At 36.0% G+C, this 24,234-nt stretch overlaps 1 protein-coding gene across 1 annotated transcript in view; it reads left to right on the top strand.

Annotated features, from left to right (window-relative positions):
* The window catches only part of DPH6 (diphthamine biosynthesis 6), a 145,162-nt gene that overhangs the window by 99,801 nt on the left and 21,127 nt on the right, over positions 1 to 24,234 (top strand). Inside the window, exon 6 of the mRNA XM_081152436.1 lies at positions 18,142 to 18,203. Within this exon, the coding sequence (XP_081008562.1) occupies positions 18,142 to 18,203 (62 nt within the window). The remainder of the gene's footprint in view (positions 1 to 18,141; positions 18,204 to 24,234) is intronic.

Below are 24,234 nucleotides of genomic sequence, written 5' to 3'. Positions count from 1 at the left end.
GAATCCTTATACAGTATTGGTGGAAATGTAAATATGTGTAGTCACTATGGAAAACAGTATGGAGGGTCCTCGAAAAATGAAGAATAAAGCTACCATATGGTCTAGCAATTCTGGATATTTATCTGAAAAATAATTGGGGGGAAAAATTCCACTAATTCAAAAAGATACATGCACCTGCAGCATTATTTACACTAGCCCAGAAATGGAACAACCTAAATGTCCAATAGTGGATGAATGGATACACACACACACACAGTGGAACGCTACTCTGCCGTAAAAAGACGACATACTGTCATTTGTGACAACATGGATAGACCTTGAGGGTATTATGCTAAGTGAAGTAAGCCAGATGGAAAAGGACAGAAACCATATGATTTTGCTCATGTGGAATATAAAACAAAAAGTAACAAACGAACAAGCAAAACAAAAACAGATACATAGATACAGACAACAGATTGGTTGTCACCAGAGGGTAATGGGGGCAGGAGAAAGGCAAAATGGTAAAGACGGTCAACTGTATGGTCACCGATGGAAAACTGGACTTTTGGTGGTTGGTACGCAGTAGAGTATCCAGATATTCAGTGATAATGTTGTATACCTGAAATTTATATAATGTTATTAACCAGTGTTACCCCAATAAATATAAATAAATGTTAAAAACAAACAAAAAAGCAAACAATATGTTGCTAAGATATCTACCTAGGTATAATGGAAAACAGATTTCTACTCCCTACCATAGCTTGATTTAGTTATTCAAATACTGAATATATTAATGTAAATGGAATTCAGTTAAGGAAATTGAAGCACCACCCTTGAAGGAGATGGATTTGGGAGAGGTATAATGAATCGACATTATTGATAATATCTCTAGAGTTATGCAAAGTGCGTTTATGGAAAACCTATGACACCAGGCAGAGCTGTATTTGGTATACTAATTGGCACTCTCATGGGACTTAAATTATTTTAGTGAGTAAATCACTTTCCTAAATTGCACAGATATCACTAATGTACCATGGTAATCACCCATGTTCTGGCTTGATTAGTTGCCTTTGTTGTGCTAGTTGTTCTGTAGGGATTTTTGGTACCGGTCTTGGAGTATTACATCAGACCAAAATAATGTTCCTGAAAGCTCATGATGAAAAGGACTTGCAAGTCCAAGTAGAGACGCTAGAGGGAGCTCCCTTTTAGTAGACTGGCTGCATCTAGAAATGGCCCTGGAGGAACAACTGAACTTTAAATGACTGGACTAATAGAGTATTTACTTTAATAGAACATTATATCAGTCAACAGTGCAGGAAGAGGCACTGTATTCTTACCAAGAAAGACTATTGAATTTTATAATCATTATGGAAGTTGTTGTTTTTAAAGATGAATCACCAGGAGAGTCATAAGCTAAGCTGAGGATGCCAATTTATGGGGATACTATGGTTAACCTAGATTATGATAGACCATTATTGGACAGTGAGGCCTTTATGTTGGCCTTTATATTGGCCTCACTGTCCAGTAATGTTCCAGGTACCACAGATATAAAGGGGTCTTGTCTTTCACATGGCACATTGTTTCAGATTAGACTGATAAAGAAACAACACTGTGTTGTCCTGAAGAGAGCATGTTGCATAATGACATCTGGAAACAATGACTGTTAAAACCTGTACTGTGACATCTGGGATATAGTTATGTCTTCAAACCAATCCAGAATTTATTGAACAACCTCTGGTCACTAACTATCCCAGTTACTATGACTGAATGTGCAGTGAGAAAAGTTGTTTTTGTTGGGCAATAAATGGAGACTGGTACTATGATAATAATTCCATTTGACCTCATATGCTAACCTGAACCAGAAAATAGCCAATGTAACAAGGAAGGACCTGAAAGGCTGTACTGATGGCCAGTACCTCTCCCTGATTTGCTGTGGTGTTTGATTGCTTCTGTCCCTTAAGTGATCAGTTAAGGTTGATACTGGATAAGATCTCAGATCTGTGAGTTTGATTTGACAATCCAATCTTTTGGTTTAACTCAGTATCTCATTTGTTTAGTACCACATTACATATGTGGGGTAGTTGTAAAGAAAAATATGTTTATGTTTCTGCACAGTTAAAGCTTTCTGAGCAAATTTTACAGAAACTTGGAACCTATGCTAAAAGACAAGCATTAGGACTCAATGTATGACTTGATAGACAGTGAGAACTCCAGAGAGATTAACTTCTCTGGAGGTGTTTACATTGCTAGGGTGGGGAAACGAGACCAGGACCTTGGAGATATATGGGTTATAAAGCTGGAAAGACTCGTTCCATCCCCCTTCCCAAGATATGGTGTGTGTTTTTTTATATTCCAAAGTGTGAAGATATATATCCTTTACTTTTCCAAGGATATTCTCAAAAGGGGAGGGGGAACAACTGTCTTTTTACCTAAGTAACCATTCAGATTTATTTTTTTAGGACTCCTTACCTACAGTAGACACAATTACTTGAAAGATCCTATCTCCTCATTACATTGCTTTTGAGATTGAGCTGGATCAGAGAAGAGCCAGAATGTAATGATCTACTTACTGTATATAAGTAGTAATTGAAATATGTTCTGCTCCAGGAAACTCGTTTTAGCATTCAGCATATCAATAGATATTAAAATTTTAACAATATATGGAACAGTCTGAGAATAGCAATGCTAATACCACCAGCACCAATATGATTGTTGAGAACAGTTAAAAATAATTTTTTACACTTGCTTTCCCAAATTTCCCCTCACATTTTTAAGAGTTCCGTATCTGTTTTGTCTGAGCATTTAACTATTGTATTCTGTACACTATTTTTAAAAAATATTATGGAGTTATAATTAACATATCATGCAATTCACCCAGGTAAAGTATACAGTTCATTGCTTTTTAGTAAATTTACCAGGTAGACCAATCATCACTGCAGTCAAATTTTAGAACATTTTTGTAGCTCCAGAAAGAAACCTGTACTCATTAGCAACCATTCTACATTTTTCCACAATCTTCTCCCATTCCCAGTTCTGTGCCCCATGAAATTACTTTGCCTTTTTTTTTTTTTTTTTAAATATATCTTTATTGATTTCAGAGAGAGGAAAGGAGAGGGAGAGAGAGAGAGAAACATCAATGATGAGAGAGTCATTGATCGAGCCCGCAACCCGGGCATGTGCCCTGACCGGGAATTAAACCCGAACCCCGATCGCCTGGATCCCAGGTCAACGCTCAACCGCTGAGCCACGCCTGGCCGGGCTGCCTTTCTTTATCTTCATAGATTTTCCTATTCTGGACATTTCATATGAATGGAATTCTACAATATGTAGTCTTTTGTGACTGGCTGCTTTCACTTGGAATAATATTTTTAAGGTTTATCTATATTAAAGAATCAGTATTTGATTCATTTATTGTCATATAATATTCCATGATGAATTATTCTTTATATGTATTGCTTTAGTTTACTAGAACGCTTTAGGAATTTGCATATATGTTCATAACAGGGATTAACCTATAATTTTCTTTCCAAGAAATGACAGGTATGGGTAATAAGGCTACACGGGACTCATACAGATTTGGAGTATTTTCTTTTTTTCTATTGTCTGAAAGATTTTCTCTAACATGGTATAAATTTTTTTCTTTCATGTTCTGAAGTACTTATTGCTTATGCCATCTGAACATGGAGATGTCTTTTGGGGAAAGTTTTTAATTAGCAATTCAGTTTCTTTGTTTATCATTTCTTATTTTAAATAAATAAGTTTTGTTTTCTCTGAATTTATTCATTCTAAATTTTGAATATTATGGATATAAAGGAGTTGCTAATGTTTTCTTACTGTCTTTTTATCATCTGTAGAGTTGGTAGTGATGTCATCATCTTCATTCCAGTTGATGATTGTTTGTTTCCTTGCCTTTATGAGCCTTGTGCAGGCTTATTGATTTTAATCTTTGGATTTTGTTGATTTCCTCTATTATATGTTGGTTTTCTATTTCATTAATTTCTTCTGTTATCTTTATTTTTCTTTCCTTTATACTTTTTCTTTTAGAAAAATTCAGTTCAGTCTTCCTGAGTAGGGAATAACCCAATTCTTCTCTACTCTTTGTTTCTTTCCTGCGCCCTCTTTACTCCTCATACAAAACATTTCATGTCTGGTCACCAGATGTGTGGAGGTTTTTCCCAACACCTAACAATCCTCCCTGACACCAGCTGGGTGACCTATAATTCAACTCAATTCAGACACTGTCTGTGTGAAGGTAGCATTAGATTCAGGAAAGGCTCATTCCCATAAAACCACCCTCTACTTCAGAAGCCAGTCGAAAGCTCAGGTTAACACCTGTGCTTCTGACCAGCAGGTTTCAAGGACACTCCTTTCCCCTAGGACTCCAGATGCCAGTTGCAAGTGCAGATTGTTACCTGTACTTCTGACTGGCTATGATGATCTCCCCCTTTGGATTTAATTAATTTGAGTGTCACAGAATCCAGGGAAACATTTACTTACGTTGACCAGTTTATTATAAAAGGATATGATAAAAGATACTGATGAGCATTACAAAGTTGGTTCTCCTGGCCACCAGCCCCCATCCTTAAGCTGGGTCCAGAAGTCTCCTCATTAACATAACAAAAGACACATTTATAGCTCTCATCACTAAGAAATCCCAAGGTTTTAGGAGCTCTTTGCCAGAAATGGACAGAGACCAACTATTTCGTACTATAAATCACAATATCACAATGCCTAACATCAACACGCTCATCATTATATTCCATTGTTTTGGGTTCTTGTTTCTCTAATTCTCATAAAAAATTGTTGTTCAAAGATGTGCTGTGTTAATCGGCCTTTTGGAGCCTGTGGCACATTACTGTTTTTGCACTTTAGTTTCAGGAGCACCATTTTATTTTATTATGGCTTAATTTGATCTTTAAGAAAGAGTACTGGGTCAAAATCAAAACATGACATTTCAGTGCCTGATTTTATCACTTCTTACCCTTACAACCTAGAGAATTCACTTAGACCTAGAACGGCCATTCTCACAGCCTCCACTGAACAATGTTTTGGCATTTGTGCTACTAAACATTTACTACTAAAATGGGACAGTATATGTGAAAGTTTTTCAACAGTTTAACATCTTATACACATTATAATTACTGCTAGATAGGTATAGAGGTAATTATGAGCCACTTTTGATATACTAATATATGTGAACAAGTAAAATTGGTGGGTAAGCTTTTCTCATAGATTTTATTTGCTGTTTCATTTTCCTGTTTGGCAAAAAAGAAACTTGGGTGTTGTATAACTGCATTGCAACATAAACCCAGTACACCTCTCTTTCTTGTCTTCACCTCTGAAAATCATTGGAAATTTCCCATGCAACAGATGGAATATAGGCAAGAAAATTAAGCCTGTGGTTTTCAATGGAACTGGAGCTAGGAGGTGTATCTTTCCTTTTTTGGCAAGTTCAGAAAAGTTGGTGTTTAAACTGTAGTTAAATGTTGAGGCTTTTGGCTTCCTATGCTGTACTTATTAGTCTCACATTTTTATTTCCTTTGTTAAAGATATTTCACATCAAATATAGTTATATTCTGGGAGACTGGAGCAGTATCACAATTTCTAAATAACAGTGTTTTTAAATGACCATAATATCTTGAATATGAAAGACAGGAAATGAATTCATAGTTGACACTGATGATGACTTACACTAATTTTTTAAGAGGAAATGTTTGTATTAAGCAGCAAAGTTATGACACAAAGTCCAGGTTTATAAGGGCTCAAAGAACAAATACTACAAATAGTGTTAGATAGTAATTAGATTCAAAATCACTGATTTTACTTCATTTTATTTTTTGGCTACTGGATAAAGAATGATCTTATAAGAATAAATTTCTCACTTGCCTCAAGAAGGAGCAATTAGATGTATGCAAATTTAACGGAGCCTGTGTGGTCTGGGACCACTCAGCCGTGCTTTAGTAATTGCGTATTTTTTAAAGCATGAAGTTTGCTTAACATACCAAGTGACAAAAAGTTGAAGACCAGGTTACCTGTTTATCTTTTAGTTAAATAGCTATATGTACTATATAAACAAGCAGTATTGAATGCATTCCAGTAAGACATGAGTGCAGCTGGTAGTATGCAATTATTATATGTGTTTCTAATTCATTAGCCTTACCATTGTTCAAACCTCTTCTGTCCTTCATTCCTCTTTATTCTGTTTTCTTTCACACAAAAAAGTTCAAATTTAACTTAACATATATTTGAACAAGTAAGTATTATGATAATTTCTTTTTTTTTAATTTAATCTTTATAAATTTACAAGGTCGACTTTGTCCCAAGATCCAGATCCATATTAACAAATTAATCTTTTCCTCTAAATATATATATTTTTTCCTTACAGACTAGGTTTAGCTGTTCTGTTCACAATCTCCTAGGATCTAGTTTCCATTTGATCACTGTTTTGATTTTGCCACTCCTAACTCATAAAAACTATACACCAATATACAGTTAAGATAAAATTATATTACCAAAGTATTGTCCATATTAGGGATAGATATTTTTTCATTACAGATAATCCTTTCAATGTTAAATTTTATTAAAATTTAAATGTGATTTAATTTACTTACAGTTTTTCAAAGACACATCTCCTATGTAAAAGCAACAGATCTTGTGTATACATAAGAATATGTGTATATAATGTAAGATGAAGCCTACAGAAAAGGAATTCATAGGGGGGGAATACAAAAATTGAAATGGCAATGGATTAGCAGCAGATATCTCCAGAAAGTGTTAATATGAAATATTTAATTTTCCCTTTTATGTTTTCTGTATTTCCTACAATGAATAGAAATTGGTGTTTTAAACGGAGAAAGATTTAATGAAAATGGGACACAGAAACAACTATAATGCAGTGAGCAGAGAGTGACCAGGACAAAGACAAGCAGTGGTACTAAGGACTGTTTAAAGGAACTGTACATTTAGCCTGCAGTGAAGACAGCAGGTTGCTGGGCCGAGGAGAACCAAGATTTTAATAGCAGTCTCTGCAGTGTTTGAAAGGCTGCGGGTACTTTCTGTGGCTTCAGAGCACAGTTCTAAGAGCCAGGGGAAGTTACATAGTGTAACAGGCCTTGGTTTGGTACTGGAACTTTCTAACACTTGGACCTCTCAAATAGTGGCATAGGAGGTTACCCCAGGCCCTGGCATGAATTTCTTCGAGCCTCTACTGCATGGCCCTTGCTCTTTTTATGTAGTCTCCTTCGTGCTGAGACAAGAGGAAGGCAGGGTTAGAGAACCGGGCTTAGCCAGGCTGCTTTTGCAGGGCAGTTCGGTCCTCCGTGAGGGCTCCCGGCTCTGTTTGCAGGAGGGAGGCCTGCAGCGTTGGGCACTGTCCGAGCGGTATGCCGCCGGCTCTGAAGGCAGTTCTGCAGAGGGCAGTTCAGAAATGCTGGATTAAAGGCAAATACATACTTTTGGAATGAGCATAGTGTCCAGAGGTGACCACATTGAAGGCAATGGCCCTCATTTAAACACATAAAAATCAGTCTCATTACTTTCTTACCTGTTAGTTTTCATTAAAATCTGATGCTTATGCAGAGCACAATAACGAGAAACTTAAATTCAGCTATGGCTCGCGGATTCCATTTGATAGTGAAGTTTGGCTATGTGCTCGTCTTGCCATTGCCTGCTGTTCTCTTGTTTCCGTCTTGTTTGGGAGCACATCTTTCCTCCCTGCTGTTCCTCTGCACGTTGTCTATGGTGAAATTTGTTTGTTTGTTTTTAATTTGAAGGTGATCTCTACTTCTGAAAAAGGTAATCCAGTGTTAGGAAAGAAAAGAGAAATTGTCCCTGAAACTTTGTTTTCATTCCTTAGCAAGTTTTACAATTAATGACAGGAGTTTCTCTTGTGGCCTCTCCTCCCAAAGACTGTGCTTATTTATTTTCCCCAGTAGCCTCATGTGACCTTGTTAAAAGCCTCATTTGCTGGTTTACTTCTATCTGGTATTTTATTGACATTTCCAGATAAGTTTAATAGGATGGAGAGAAACAGTGTTCTCTTTATAGACTTAGTGGTGATTTGACCTTAGCAGGTTAACCTTATCCTGATGTTCAAGGAAGGTCTTCTTAATTAGACTCTATCACTTTCTCCATTATCACCAGGAGAGCCACTGGTCTGTAATTCTATAAATCTTAATTTGCTTTTCTTTCCTTCAGAAAAGATACCATATTAGTAAAATCGCAGTATTTGGAAACAGTTGCTGGTGTTCCGGGTGTGTTGCATGTCCTCAGCTGCTGTAGCTCAGCCATTTCACACTTTATTTCCTTCAGAAACTCTCAGTTGAATACCATCTGGTCACGGTGATTTATTGCTGTGGAGTTCTCTCAAGTTGCTCTCTTATATCCTCCTAGGAGATTACTCTCCGCCACTGCCCCACTGACTTTCTCGGAAAGTGCCCTTGGAATAGTCGTTTCCCCGGTCTCTTGTACAGCAAAGGTCAACGCCAAGCAAAACCGAGTAAACTTCGGTGCTGCTTCTCATTCTCTAACTTGCCGTCCCCGCTGCAAGTCCTCGCTGGGGAGGGACTCGGCAGTTAGTCCACTCATGTTGCCTATTTAGTCCCCATGTTACCTTTTGTCTTTTTATTTTTCAAATTTATCCTTTCCTTGACAATATATTTTTGGTATTTAAATCAGAAAAAGAAATGTGTTAAAAAAAAATGTTCTAAATACTTTTAGCATGTTCATAAATGTCTGTATGGAATTGTTTATAGTTTTGGGGGTTTTTTTTAAACTACCCACAGATTTCTCTTTTGACCTTCAAATAATGGCACGTATATCTCTCATAGCCAATGTCCTTACCTGTCTTGCAAGCAGCATGAATGGTTTTTCGACTCTCTGCTTGTCTCTTAGAGAGCTGCTAATTTTTTTTCTTCAGGTTTTTAACATATATTTTTTAAAGCCTCACTCTTTGGGTTAACATTAAGAGATGCCCATACTAAGTAGAACACAAGCTTTAATCGTGCAGCCTTCCCGATAGCTAAGTTCACTCCTACACATGCTCACCTGTAGTAACTCCTATGTTACATTAATAAAAGGTTACTTAATGTGCATTCAAGTATAGTTAATTGCTATGAGAAATATATTTCTACCTTTATACAAAGAACTTGAACACAGAATTTTTAAACTTATAACTCAAGTATTGCAACATCAAAAGTTGGGATTCTTAACATTTCCCAAATGTGTTGTAAATTACCTACTATCTTAAGTTGAGGGAGAGAAATCAGAGTTCAAATATCAAACTCTGAGTATATGTGATATAATCTTTCCTTCCAATTTAAATACAAATACTACCATCCCCACAGTGACCCATCACTGAGTAGAGAGCCTTCTGCTCAGTCTATAAAAGAGAGTAACATATTATAACAGCAGAGGAAATAAGTACTGATTCTGTTCATTTTATTGCTAACATATCTTTTCCTTTACTTGATAAGGCAGACTGTTAAAAAATAAGTTATGCCTATAACTATTTGGTGCTGGTAGGGATATGTTCTTTGAATTTTTGAATAGATTAAGATTCCATATATTCCAAAGCTACTTATGTGTGTATCTATGTGTGCATAAAATATTATATATTGCCTTCTAAGAAATAAGTACTATATTATAATTCTAGAGCCTGTCTTTCTACCTTCATATCAACTAACTAGCTCCAATTCCCTCTATTTTAAAACTATCAAAAAATATACAAAATGCAATATCCACAAATGAAGATCTTATTTTAACACATGCTATTATAAAAGCCCTCCGTAGTAACGTTCATGGCTGAGTTAGACAGCTTAAACTAAAACAGGTTTCCAATAACATATGACAGTTAAGCTGAAAACCCCTCTGGAAACGCAGAAAAAAGCAGTGGTGGGCAATTTCCCCTTCCTCTTCAGGCCGTTAATGGATTGGATGATGCCCACCCACATTGGGGAGGCCAACCTACCTCACAGACCACTGATTCAGATGCCAGTCTCATCCAGAAGCACCCTCATGGACACACACAGACACAGTGTTTAATCGGGGCACTCCGTGGCCCACTCTAGTTGACACATAAAATTAACCATTGTAGGAAGAAAAGAAAAGAATTAGATGCCAGTGCTTATATAACTATCTCACCCAGGAGTATGATTGAAAATTAAATGACCAGATCAGATTTGCATTTTGGACAACTCTCTGATTACAGTGTCCATTAAAGTTTGATATTCATCAATGTTCTTTCTTGTATTTTCTCTTCTCACTTCACATATTCTTCTTGAGGAATTTCATCTCATGTCTTCTATTTCTATATTAGTATCTCTAGTCCAGACCTCTCTGCTGGGCTCTACCTCCATACACCTAATTAGCAATTATCTGTCTCTTCTCTGGTGATTGGCTGGAACCTCAAGCACATGTCTAAAATTGAATCTACCCTTTATTTTCCTCCCCAGGCTTTATTCTGTTCTGTCTTTTCTTTATCTGAAATAAACAGTGTTTGGTGCCAGCATCTTTTAATTTGATCAGAGTCTGAAACCTGAGAATTATCCTTACCTTTTCTCTTTCCTGTACTCCCCATACCCAGTCCATCAGCAGCACTCTCTATCCCACCTACTGTGTTGCTCTCAAATCTGTTCTCTCCCTTCATACCTATTGCCTTGTCTGTTATGTCCTCTCTCACTAACGATTGCAGCAGCCCCTTTAATTTGCCTTCTTACCTTCAGTCTTGTTTCCTGCCAAGGAATGATTTTTCCAAAATTCAAATTGGATTGTATGATTCCTCTGCTTAGAATTTCTCTGTCTTCTCTGTGACCTTGCATTCAACTATAAACTCTTTAAAATGAAACTTGAGGTTCTGTAGGATCTGGGTTTTGTCACTTTTTTAACCTCAAATTTCAACCCTTCAGACACACCAGGCTCATACTGAGGTTCTTTCAGTTTTCAGTACTCATAATGTTGAAAACTAATATGAAAGATTAGGAAGATATTTCTGAAATAAATATATCAAATTCCTTTTAAAAAAATTTTTGTTTCAAACATATCTTTTACTTTTTATTCACTTTTTACATGTTAAAACTGTGTAGAATTTTTAAAAGTTAAAAAAAAGGACCCTTTAGGCTATCACCAGCAAGTATTGATTATCATTGACTGCATAATTATACTTAATATGATTTATTGGTCATTCATTTCCTACATGCCATGGATCTTAAAAGTGAATCCATAAGTACCCAGGTCTTCTTTATTGCTTACACTGAGGTGAAATACCAGTTCATAGGTTTCAGAAACCAGTTCCATGTTGAGATGAGTCCTAACACAACATCTAAGATAGGTAAGCATTTAGTGGTCTCAGGGTAGAAATGAAAAATCTGGAAACTGAAATAAAAGTTTTCCCCAAATAGTCAACTTTCAGAATATGTGAGCTCATTTTTACTTTAGAGATTACATAATCAGTCTTTCTTATCTGCTCTTTTTAACACGAATTTAGTCATTTTATTCCTTAAATGCTCATAGAATAGTAGTGTACTCAACTAGAGACTGGGGACAAAAAACAAGTTAGATTTACCAACAGAGCCGTTAAAGCTTTTAAACGGAATCTACTTATTTTGGTGTCCAGTAAGCCTGGTAGAAATAAGAAGGGACCCGTGAGTGAGTGAGTGTGTGTGTGTGTGTGTGTGTGTGTGTGTGTGTGTGAACTTTCGAAATACATGGGATGTCCCATTTCTGTCTGCATTGAATTTATCAGGAATTATAGGCAGACTGGAAATTACTTCCCAGAGTGATTATACCTTTTCTAATATCACCTACTGATTTTACAGTAAAACTCTGGGCTACAGAAGTTGAGATGAGAACACAATTCATTTTATTTGACTGTTAAAAATAGCATTATCAAACATTTTGTGATGTTTCTCTCATATCATATATTGGGCTGTCCCGAAGAAATAAACCTCCACTTGGTTTCATGACAGTAGATAATAAATTAACTGATATAATTCAGTTAAGAAGTTAAAAAATGCATTGAAAATAATGGGGCATAACACTGTAGGGCTAACATTTATTCATAGATGATGCAATTAAATAAAACAGGCATTAACTTCAAGGTCAGTCAGTAAAGTAATAAAATTGAATATTTTAATTGAATTGTAATTGCTTCCCATTGATACATGCAAGTAAAGTAAAATAGATGTCAGCTCTACAAATTATGGTTCTTCCTTCTAATTAATTTCTTAATTCTTCGTTGAGTTATCCAGTGCCTATGTCTTGTTGTAGGTTTATTCATCCACCCCACTTCCATCAAGGAATGTCTATAAGATGTGATTAAATGGTTAGGTGTCAGGATTTACAGTAAATTTTTCCTGCACTTTGGAGAAAATTTTGTTCGTAACTTAAAGTAACATATATATACACATATATATGTTATTTTATATATATGTATATATATATATTTTTTTTAGTTAAAAAGTACTCTAAATATAACATCATCCTGGATCCTATGGGTTGTAATCATCCTTATTAATATTGATATTTCTTGATATTTATATTTATATCAACATTAATAAATGTAATCATCTCAATGATTATAAAGATTTTCATAAGAAAGATAGATACATTGAGACTCACATTCCACAGCTGACTGATTTAGGAGGGAAATTGAACAAACTATTAAGTTATGGTGAAGCCTGGTGAAGCCAATTTTTATCCATTCATGATCCAGGCTTCACTAGGAAGGAGGCACCTAAACCGAATGAATCTAAAAAATGAGCCATCTTTTTCAAGCACAAGGATAAATTGAAGCTCTTAGATAATGTTGAGTTGCATTGAAAAAGCCCATGGACTGCTGTGGCTTTTTCATAAACTTGTCACAGTCTCTCAAAGGGTTTTTATGTAAATAACAGTTTTATATCAAATAAAATAGGAATGATGACATTACAAAGATTAGGAGAGAGATTTTCAAGTTACATGAAATTGTATTAGGTCTAGATACTAGGTTCTATTTAAAGCAAGAGAAGATTATGCAGTTTGGACTAGCTGCATTTCCCAGTTAAAAGGCTACTGCTTAAAAATTGAGTAAGTGTATAAGATGGATTTAAAAATTGTTGAGGGATTGTTATATATTTTTATACTTTAAATTGATTATATGTAATAATTGTTTGAGAGCAAATATATTGGTATGTTAGCATCATTCTTTAGTTGTGCTTACAAATGTAAGTGGATTCTCTTTAAAATATATATATATTTTATTTATTTCAGAGAGAGGAAGGGAGAGGGAGAGAGAGAGATAGAAACATCAATGATGAGAGAGTCATTGATCGGCTGCCTCCTGCACACCTCCTGTTGGGGATCGAGCCCATAACCCGGGCATGTGCCCTGACATGCGGGCCAGGCTGTAAGTGGATTATTGTTGGTAAAGCAAGTAAATTAAGCTGAGAATTTATTTATGTTGTCTAAGCTTTGTGTTAAATTTTAACTCAAACATCGATTCCATTATTTAAGATGTTTTTGTCTAAACCATTTAAAGCATACAAATTTAAAAAAAATAATCCCAACGATAAATATATTTTATTGATGCTAATCTGACCCTGACCTTTCATTCTCAATTATGAAGAACGTTGAATGTCAGAATTCTCCATGCATGTCAAATAGGAAATATCAAAACGAAAATGCAGGACATTAAAGATTAACATATTTGAGTTTCATAATTATAGAAAAGCTAACATTTTTTTCATGTTAAAGTGATCTTTTTCTCCAGATCTTTGTTTTAATAGTATGTATTTTAATAATTGTTTTGTTCCATTTAGAAAGTAAATATTATAAAGACTATGCATACAACACTAAGATGTTTCCAAATGAGAAAACTTGTGGAAAAAAAAATGTGGGGGTGTAAGAAAATTAAACATTCAGTCATTCATTGTATTTAGAAAAATAAGCTACAAAGATTTTTATTTGCATGTAGTTTAATATTTATGGAATCATCAGTGTTCTAAGCAGCAAAGAATTTTTGAGTAAAGTTCCATATCTGAATACATTCTGGGGTAAGTTGAATAATCTTCCTATCATATCCATAACTAATATTATCTGATGTATAATAGTTTCAACTGATTTAGAAGAGATCTCAGATCAGGGTGGCTTCAGGCCATTGATTTTTCAAGGACAGTAGCTTGAATTGCTAAGAATCTCTGGATCTTATCCAAGAAAATACAGGGTGGGGCACAAATAAGTTTTCAGTTGTTCATATGGAAAATAATACAATAATTAATAATACAAGAATAAACTCTGTGTTTCACATACTCACATATGTAAACCTACTTTTGCCCCAGCCTGTATTTTATAAAAACAATATGAAATGCATGTCATGTGGACAGCGATCATGAGGTCTCCAGTGACTGTCATTTTTACCAAGGTGAACTTGTATGATGATCACAGACTCATGTGGAAAAACTGCCCAGTGTGGCTTATGTTTACATGTTTTACTGACTCTCTTATCTAAAGGCAAGCCAAATTACTTTACCCATCGTGGGATGCAGCCATCTCTGAAATGAGATGTAACAGCCATCTCTGTACTTTAACAGTTCAGAACCAGGGTTTGATGACTCTACAATGAATTAAAAGACTGCAAGAAAAATGAGAAGATCATCAGTTTGACCTTTCAGTGCCCACCTGTATGAAGTATATGCTCTTAAATTCTCTTTCATGCTTTTTAGACAGGCATTTATTTACTCCTTGATCCTTATAGAGAATGCAAAACATGAATTCTTAGATTCAATCATGAAAGACTTTTAAAATGATTTTAATGATGTGTAACATAGTGCCTGAAAGCTGAGTGAGAATCACAGAATTGGAAAGGTTGAAAAGCGCCATCTAGCTCTCCTGGCCTTGTACATTCATGCTTTGAGTTTTCTAGATTTATACTCCAAATCCATGACGGTAGTAGATGAATACATGAAGGAAAAGTATGAAAGACAGCTGCTCTGGAAGATATCATAACCATCTCTGTGAACTAGAAATGAAAAGACACGCTCAGTAGTAAGCACGACTGAAGCTGTGGGCTGTAATACAAAGCAGACTAAAGCAGCTGGGAGATCACAGTCTGTGAGGAAACAGACACTGAAAGTGCCCCATGTGTGGGAGAACCTTAAAGAGATAAAGAAAAACATAACACCCATTAAAGAAAAAGCAATCATTTGGAAAAATAAATCACCCAGAAAGAAACAGCAACAGTGTGATATGAAAAGTAACTAATTAGAAATTTAGGAAATGAAACACAGTCATTTAAAAACCTCAGTGGGCAGAATAAACTCTAGAGGAGCCAAGTCAGAGGGAATGAGCCGAAAAAAGGTTCACCCAGAAGGCAACAGAGAGAGATGGCACTGGGCCGGGGGGAAGCAGTTTAAAAATATGGAGGATATTGGGAAATTGCAATATTTGTATATTAGACTTTCCAGGGGGGGGAAATAGGAGAAAAGGCAGAAAAATAGTATTTACAGATATAATAGTTGAAAATATTCTAGCCTTAAAGAAAGATAGAAGTTTTGTCATTGAAAGTGCACATTAGGTACTATGCAGTATAAATAAGAATAAACATACGCATAGACAAATTGTATTAAGATTAAAGAATTTTAGGTAAGTTGAAAGTTGTACAGTCTAACACAGATAAAATAAAGATTCCTTGATATAAAGATTCTATTTTACAGCTAAACTATTATCTAATGGTGAGAGCAAACTAGGACATTATCAGACATGACGACACTAAAAGAGTTTACTGCTCACAGGTTTTCAGTGAAAAATAAAGAATGGATTTCAGACTAGAAATAGTTTGAACTCCAGGAGGCATGGAAGAGGGTGGAGAGCACAGACGTTGTGAAATATGTGGGTAAACTTAATTTCTCTTGCACAAAATGATGGAACTAAAATTTAACACAATAATAACAACTGAAATTGTGGACCTTATTTAGTGTCTAGTTAAAACATAATTTCTCTTGGTCAAAGGGATGCTAAACATAAATTCTTAGATTTATACTCTTAATATTCATAAATTTTTAGATAATACATTCAGACTAAAATACTGTGGTTCTGAATGTATGTTAAAAATTACAAGTGATTACTGAAAGAGTAGAAACACAGTCTGTAGCTTCCTAATCATTAGAGAAAACAGACAAAAATCCTTTTCAGTCCAATATGAGGCAAAAAAATAACAAAGGAAAAAATAAGAACTGGATTTGTCAGAATACAAATCTTGGCCTTTAAAATGCTGTCATTCAATTTTACTGTCATTTAACTGGAAGTTGTTTCCACCGTGGAGATTGTTAGCATGTAATAAAGCCATAAAAAGTTACATATGTGCTCTCTAATGAAATGCTCAGTTCATGTTCCTTTCCTTCCCTGATCATTGTATGTTTAAGACTAAAACAGTTCAAAGCCAACTCCAAAGCATCCATCCAAGACCTTCCGTCTGACTGTCAGGTAGCTTGGATGGTTAAGTAACTGCTAGGGAAGGGCTGAGTAATGGATCCAGCTGCTTTGTCTTTTTGACCCTTTACTGCCCAAATAGACTCCTTCAAAGAATAAAAAAGGTTTTTTGATAGATGCTCAATGATTTCACAGGCATTCAGGGCTGTTCCTATCTATTGACCATTTTGGGAGGTTATAGATCAGTAGCACTCCAGGTTTCAACACACACCAGACTTGGTCCAGCTCTTTAGAGTACCATGAATCTTCAACCAGTCAGCCAGTACAGTAACAGAAAGATCTGTGATTGTACTAACTCCTTTGCGGCTCTTTTTTTCTAGGGTTTTTGTTGTGGGTTTTTTGGGGTTTTTTTTGCACCTTGAGAGTTTCTTTTTTTGTGTAAACTTGCTTGAAGCTGAACTGTCCTTCTCCAAGCCATTTTGAAGTTCAGACTTCATTTTGACATATTAAGAGAAGAATCATCTTTATTTTGAGAAGGGTCTTCCTTTCCTCTTTCAAAACCCTGGCTATGAGTTCTCGCTGGACTAAAAGACGGCTGATACAAATCTGTGGTTGGGTTGGATAAACTTCTTTCCCTTGACCCTGACTCATCTTTCCTGGTGTCAGAGTTGAGGTTCTTCTATTTGCTACCACAGTTGATGGCTCAAAGACATCTTTGTTGTCACCAAGAAGCATCTCTTGAACTTCAGCAACTTCTGAATATGGCAAGATTGAAGTTCAGTCAGCTTCTCCCATCTGCCAAACCTACCTCCATAGTGAGAGAAGATAGGCTTATGCTTCTCTTTCCATTAATGTTTAGCCAGCCTGTGAATCTGGAAATGCGGTGTGGAGCCCCGGATTGGCAGGGCTCTGGGGGCCCGTCTTTCTGGTGCCGGCACATTTCCTGTCCAGCCTCAACTTCTCTGGGCCACTGTCCTGGCCAGCAGCAGCTGGGAAGAGAGCCCAGCCCAGGGCCCGTCTCAGTGCTGCGGAGGCGCTGCGGGCTCCACCCCGCAGCAAGGCAGGCTCGCCGGCCCCACCCTCCCTCCTCCGCTGCCTACCAGTGGCAGCTGCTGCCAGGCACAAGCTAACGTTGCAGCGGCTGGTTCAACATCTTTACGAGATTATGCACGTGCTAGTGGTACATAATGATTTTTCAGAGTTGTCTCTGTCTTTCCTTGGAGAATACATTGTCACAAAAGCAATCATCAAAGTGAAATATTTAATTTGATGATACAACTATGTGTGTCTGTACGCTGCTGTTAAGTGAATTAACTATAGAGGCCTACCCGTCTACCACTCTTCTATTTTCTCCTTTTATTCTCTAACTAAGATGTTTGAAGGTCAGATAAAACAGGTATAAATCAGAAAAATTCTCACTGTTGTCTATAAGTTAATTTTATATCTTTGAAATGGTACTTGTTTTTTTCTATCCTAATTACATAATTCAAAAAAGGGAAAACGAATTGAAACAGTGCACCTAGTAGATGACACAATGCAATTGAAATGAATTGGAAAAAGACACTTTTCAGGGGCAAGAAAAACAGTTACCCAAGGGGAATGGGAAAGTAAATATTAGCAAAGTGCATTTTATTTTAGGATCAAAGCAATTTAAAATATACACCTACTCATTTCCTAGGTGAGGAGGGCTCAAGGGAAGGGGAATGTGTCTTTAAACTTTTAATCAGACATTTATTTTTAAAATTTAAACTTTCTTGGCAGGTTTAAATCCAGATAAGCATCTTGGAAAAACCCTGGAACAAATGGAGCCTTATCTCTTAGAGGTAAGAATTTGTACTACGTGTTTCTCAAAATATAGGCATTTAAAGCGCAGAAAAATAATGTCAGGTTATGATAATTATGAAATCAATTTTAATGTAGAAAAACTCAGATACATTCATGATATATTTTTATGAAAAACTTAAACTTCTAATGGGTATGAAAATGTCTAAAATTAATTATAGAAATTATTACCAGCTTGTTGGCCTGAATAAAAATGTAAGCTGTATCTAAAAGGAAATTGTCCTGTCAGAAAGTCTACTTTTATAAAAGTGCACATTTTATGCTATACAAAAAGTCCTACACACCTGAAGTATCTGATAGTCTCTGTGATTAGATGTTGTTTCATCCGAAATGTGAGTGGAAACTTCCTTTAGAGAATATCTAATTTAACCTCTTCTCTTTTATGAGTTAGAAAATTAATTTGCAGAGTAGTAAAGAAGTTATCCCAAGATTCCAAGTTATAATTGCTTAGCCCTTACTGCTGTCAAGTCCTAAATGTGTTCTAAACATTTAAGAAAGACTCAGTTACTTTCACTCTTTTCTATTAACTGTACTATACAGAGGTGGGCAAAAGTAGGCTTATAGTTGTGAGTTTGAGAAACACAGAGTTTATTCTTGTATTATTAATTATTGTATTATTTACTTGTACTGCAACTGTAAACCTACTTTTGCCCACCCTGTATTTTATTAGCGTTTTGAGGCAAATGTTAAGAATAGTATGGCAGTTTTCATAAACTAGAATAGTTTAATTATTAGAGTTTTTTATTCCACAATCATGATGGGAGAAAGAAAATCACCCTACTTTTATGAAAGAACTGATCTCCTTTAATAAGTTATCATTTTCCCCTCCCATGCTCTTAATTCATCAGTGTTCTTAATACCATTGCTATGATGTGAACTGTCAACACTGCCACTCTTCATGAACTTTATGGCTTTCACGTTTTCTTTGAGCTATTTGTATTTGATTATTTTTTGGTTTATCAACATGCACCAGATGATTAGAAACCCCTAAAATGTTAATTCATTCTCTTTCATTAAGTGTTTTTAAGCACCTAATATGTGCCAGGCAAATAGTAAAGATTAAAAATAAAAATGAAATGATTTTATAATTATGACAAATTATATTTGAGTTCTAGACAATTTAGTGTCATTTATTTAAGTCTATCTAATGGACATGGTTGCTTTCCATGCCCCTCTGATTGTACTTTTCTTACAGCAGTTTGTTCTATGGCCAGCATTGTGTCTAGGTTCACATCTTTAAACAAGCACTAGGGAACTCTAAAACAGTGATCAAATATATCATCTTCTGGTTCCTCAATACCAACAACACACTTCGGGCCCTGTCTTTCTCGATTTCTCTGAAAGACTGATGCTTCTTGATACTGTCATCCATTGGCTTCTATGATACTACTCGCTCCTGAAACCTTTCTGAGTACTTTCTTAGCTTCCTTTTGGGACTTACCATATACATTCCACCCTTATGTGTTGTGGTTCCATCCACAGCCTTCCTCCTGTGGTAATGTGCAATATCCCCATGACTTCAACTCCCAGTTTTATTCTTACGACGATTAAGTCTGTTCTTCCGCCATCTTCATATGTTCCAGGCGTGTATATTCAGCTGCCACCGACGCCTTCCTTTCTTAGGTGTCCTCAAGCACCACACCCTTAGCTGCAGAGCTGAACATTGCTTTCCTGACAGTGAAGGGTCCATTGTCTACTCATTTGTCTGAGCCAAAAAAAGTGAACTGTAACAAATGATTTCACATATTCCATTATTTATGAATAAGGCCTCAAGTTCTTCTAATTCTGTCTCCTTACATTTTATTATCTGTCCCTTTTCTTATTTTCACTGCATTAGGGTCTGCCCTAGGTTATTGCAGCAATCTTTGTTTATTTGTTTGTTTGTTTGTGTGGGGTTTTTTTTAATTGAATTTGTTAGAGTGACAATGGTTAATAATATTATGTAGGTTTCAGGTGTACAATTTTATACTGCATCATCTATATACTGTGTGTTCACCAGCGCAATTCAAGTTTCTATCACCACTTATCCCCCCTTTGCCCTCTCCTACCTCCCTGTACCCCCCTTTCCCTTGAGTAATCAATATACTGTTGTCTGTGTCTATGAAATTTTTTTTCTTTGCTTAATCCCTTCACCTTTTCACCTAGCACCACAACTCCCCTCCCCTCCGACGTCAGTCTGCTCTCTATTTATGAGTCTGTTTCTCTTTTGTTAATTTTGTTCATTCGATTCCACATATGAGTGAAATCATATGGTACTTGCAGCGTTATTTACAGTAGCCAAAATTTGGAAGCATCGCAAGTGTCCATCAGTAGGTGAGTGGATAAAAAAGCTGTTGTATATTTATACAATGGAATATTACTCAGCCTTAAAAAAGAAGGAAATCTTACCCTTTGCGATGGCATGCATGAACCTGGAGAGCATTATGCTAAGTGAAATAAGCCAGTCAGAGAAAGACAAGGACCATATTGCAGCAATCTTATAGCTCGAGTCCATCTCCTCCTGCCTTACCCCTTGTCAACCCATTGTCCACAGTGCTGCTATCATAATATATATGAAATACAAAACTGATCATGTTACACTTTCTTTGTAAACTTTTTAGTCATTCCCCATCACCTCAAAACAAAATTTAAACTTCTTAACATGGCACAGTCTGTCCTTGGGGAAAATGAGGCTCATAAGACAGCCAGTCTCCGACATCCACCCTACCCGCCATCAATTTAGAACTGTTGATGGTTTCCGTAGAGTGAGTATCCCCTTATACCTCCATGTCCCACTTCCCTTCTCTATATGCTTTATCTCTCCTTCACCTAATAAATTTAGTCTGTCCTTAAAGTCTAAACTCAGAGATGGATACTTTGAGGTTCTCTTGCCCCCTTTGAGCTGCCATTTTCTTCTTTGCTAGTATGTAGCACCTCTCATGTTATATTTTATTTTTCTTTTAAATAATGTTTATTATAAATTTAGGCATGTACTATGTAAAAACTGAATTCAAACACTATAAAATAATGAAAATCTTCCACTGAATCTAAACCCTCCCTTTTTTCTGTTCTTTCCCTGAGCAAACACTCTTTTGTATTTTTATATATCTGTTCAAAAACAATTTTTGCATATGTGAATATGTATACATGCGTTTATCCATTTTTACCTAAATTGGAACATAATATACACATTATTTTCCAGCTTCCACCTTAACACATAAAAATCCAGGTCATTTGTTTCCACATCACTGTGTTCTATTGCATGGATAATATATTGAACCTGTTTTTATTGATAGACTTTATTCTTTACTGATATCTTTTATATCTTTTGCTATATTACAAATAATACTAGATGAACATTATTGTACACATGCTTTGGGGAATGTATGAGCTTTCCTGTAGGATCAGATCCTAGAATGGACATGCTGAGTCAGGGGGTATGTATGTGTTTAATTTTAATAGATATTGAAGATACCCATTTTCAGCTTTGTTGCATCAGACAAACTCTCAATACAAACAACTAGAAAAGTTATATGAAATTAAAATAATATTGGAAGGCATTAAGGAATTATAATAATTGAAATAATTTGAATTATCAGAATTCCAGAGAGAATGAAAGCCCTGAGCATTGTCTCCTTTCCCCTCAAGGCACTTTCTGATTAAAAAATAATACAGGGAAGCCAAGATGTTGCAGAGAAAACTTCATCTGAGAAGCTGAGTAGGGCTTTCAGCAGCTTAAAAGGGCTGTGAAGACAAAAATCAGAGTTCAGGGCAAACCGAAGCGAAGTGGACCTGGTTAGCTCTGCAAGTTTTCAGTTGGACTCTTGAATGGCTATACCTTAAGAATAAAGGCAAACTGGAGACAGTCCAGTCCTTGCAAATACTTATATCCAGCTTTAAATCATATCAGTCCTAGAATGAATTAAAGAAATCTGATCCTACTCTTACTGCCCATTTCTCTCCTGCGAAAGATAAGGTGGCCAGAGCCTCAAATTATCTCTAAGTTATTTCACATACAATTTTCAGCAGGCAATCAAAAATTACCAAACCAATAAACTTAACATTTTAAAAAATTAGCAAGCATATTAGGAGACCTGATAAGATAACAGGAACTGAGAGAAAGACACACAATAGAAAGTCTCAAAGGATATTCACAGAATACAATTATCATATTTAGACTTTAGAATGACTATGAACTATTTTAGGGGAGATTTTGAATTTATATAAAAGAATCAAATAGAATTCTAGAACTTAAAAATAATACCTGAAATTAAGAATACAACACATGGGTTTACCAGTAGAATCAATACAGTTGTATAGACAGTTAAAAAACTAGAAGATAGGGTGATAGAAAATATCCAGGCTGAAGCAGAGAATACAGGGTGGAAAACAGAGAAAAGACTAACAGATGTAAAGGAGAGAAGTTTATCATGCATATAATTGGAGTTGCAGGAGTGGAAAAGAGAGAGGAAAGAATGGAAACCGTGTTTGAAGAAATTTTACTGTAGAACCTAGCTGTACCTATTTTTGCTGATTTTGACAAGTATCTTCTCAGTATGATAAAAATTTCTCTAAAGGAGACACATGAATATTGATGGATAATTTACATTTTGAACAGGAACTTTTTTCCCGAAATTATGCAAAGCAACCTAGTGTCTTTTTCTCTGGCTTCTCCATGGTCTAATATGCGTGTCCATGAGCTCACCATGAAGTGGGTGCTTAATAAGTGTTTACAGTTAGCAATTTGTTTCTCACCTCTTTCATGACCGATGCTATCTGACACCACCCAGATTTTCATTCAGACTACCCAAGGTTTTTGCCCTCTTCATTTTTCCTTTTATTTTTTCATATACTCACAAAGGAGAATCAATCAATTGCCTGATGTACCAAGAGAAAAATGATTCTAATATAAAAGTAAATGAATCATTGGTCAAACACTATCTCTTTGTGAAATTAGAGGATTTTTTTTTAAACATGTCTTTATTCATTTCAGAGAGAGGAAGGGGGGAGAGAGAGAGAGAGAAACATCAATGATGAGAGAGAGTCATTGATCAGCTGCTTCCTGCACTCCCCCCACCGGAAATCGAGCCCACAACCTGGGCATGTGCCCTGACTGGGAATCGAACCATGATCTCCTGGATCTTAGGTTGATGCTCAACCGCTGAGCCACACTGGCCAGGCTAGAAGATATTTTTTTTTAATTTATCTTTATTGTTGAAAGTATCACAGATTTCCCTCCTTTTTCCCCCCCATTGGTCCCCTCCAACCCGCATCTGCCTCTCCCACCCAGGCCTTCCCCACACTATTGTCTGCGTCCATGGGTTATGCATATATACATATAAGTTCTTTGATTAATCTCTCCCCAGCCACTCCCCCACCCCTGCCAGAGGGTATTTTTTTTAACTTACTATCTTGGATTCTATCTTTTGCATTATTGCCTAAGACAAATCATATTTTAAGGAATGCCTATATCTCCTTATCTTTATGAGTAATGGCATTAACCTCATTAAGTGAGATAAAAAAGTCAACCACATATTCATCTTTTTTAAATTTTTTTAAATTTATCTTTATTGTTGAAAGTATTACAAATGTTCCCCATTGATCCCCTCCACCCCAAGCCTTACCCCCCACGCCTTCATCACACTATTGTCTGTGTCCATGGGTTATGCACATCTGCATATAAATTCTTTAGTTAATTTATTCCATTCCACCTACCCTACCCCCACCTTCCCTCTGAGATTCCTCAGCCTGTTCCATGCTTCTATGTCTCTGGATATATTTTGTTCATCAGTTTATTTTGTTCATTAGATTCCACATATGAGTGAGATCATGTAGTACTCGTCTTTCTCTGACTGGCTTGTTTTGCTTAGCATAATTCTCTCCAGGTCCTTCCATGCTGTCTCAAAGAGTAAGAAATCCTTCTTTTTTACAGCTGCATAGCATTCCATGGTATAAATGTCCCACAGCTTTTTTATCCACTCATCTACTAATGGGCACTTAGACTGTTTCCAGATCTTAGCTATTGTAAATTGC

The sequence above is a fragment of the Miniopterus schreibersii genome (assembly GCF_964146895.1).
Source record: "Miniopterus schreibersii genome assembly, chromosome: 1".
Classification (NCBI taxonomy): Eukaryota; Metazoa; Chordata; class Mammalia; order Chiroptera; family Miniopteridae; genus Miniopterus; species Miniopterus schreibersii.
The sequence above is the reverse complement of the archived record's forward strand: the minus strand, read 5'-3'. Positions and strand labels throughout refer to the sequence as shown.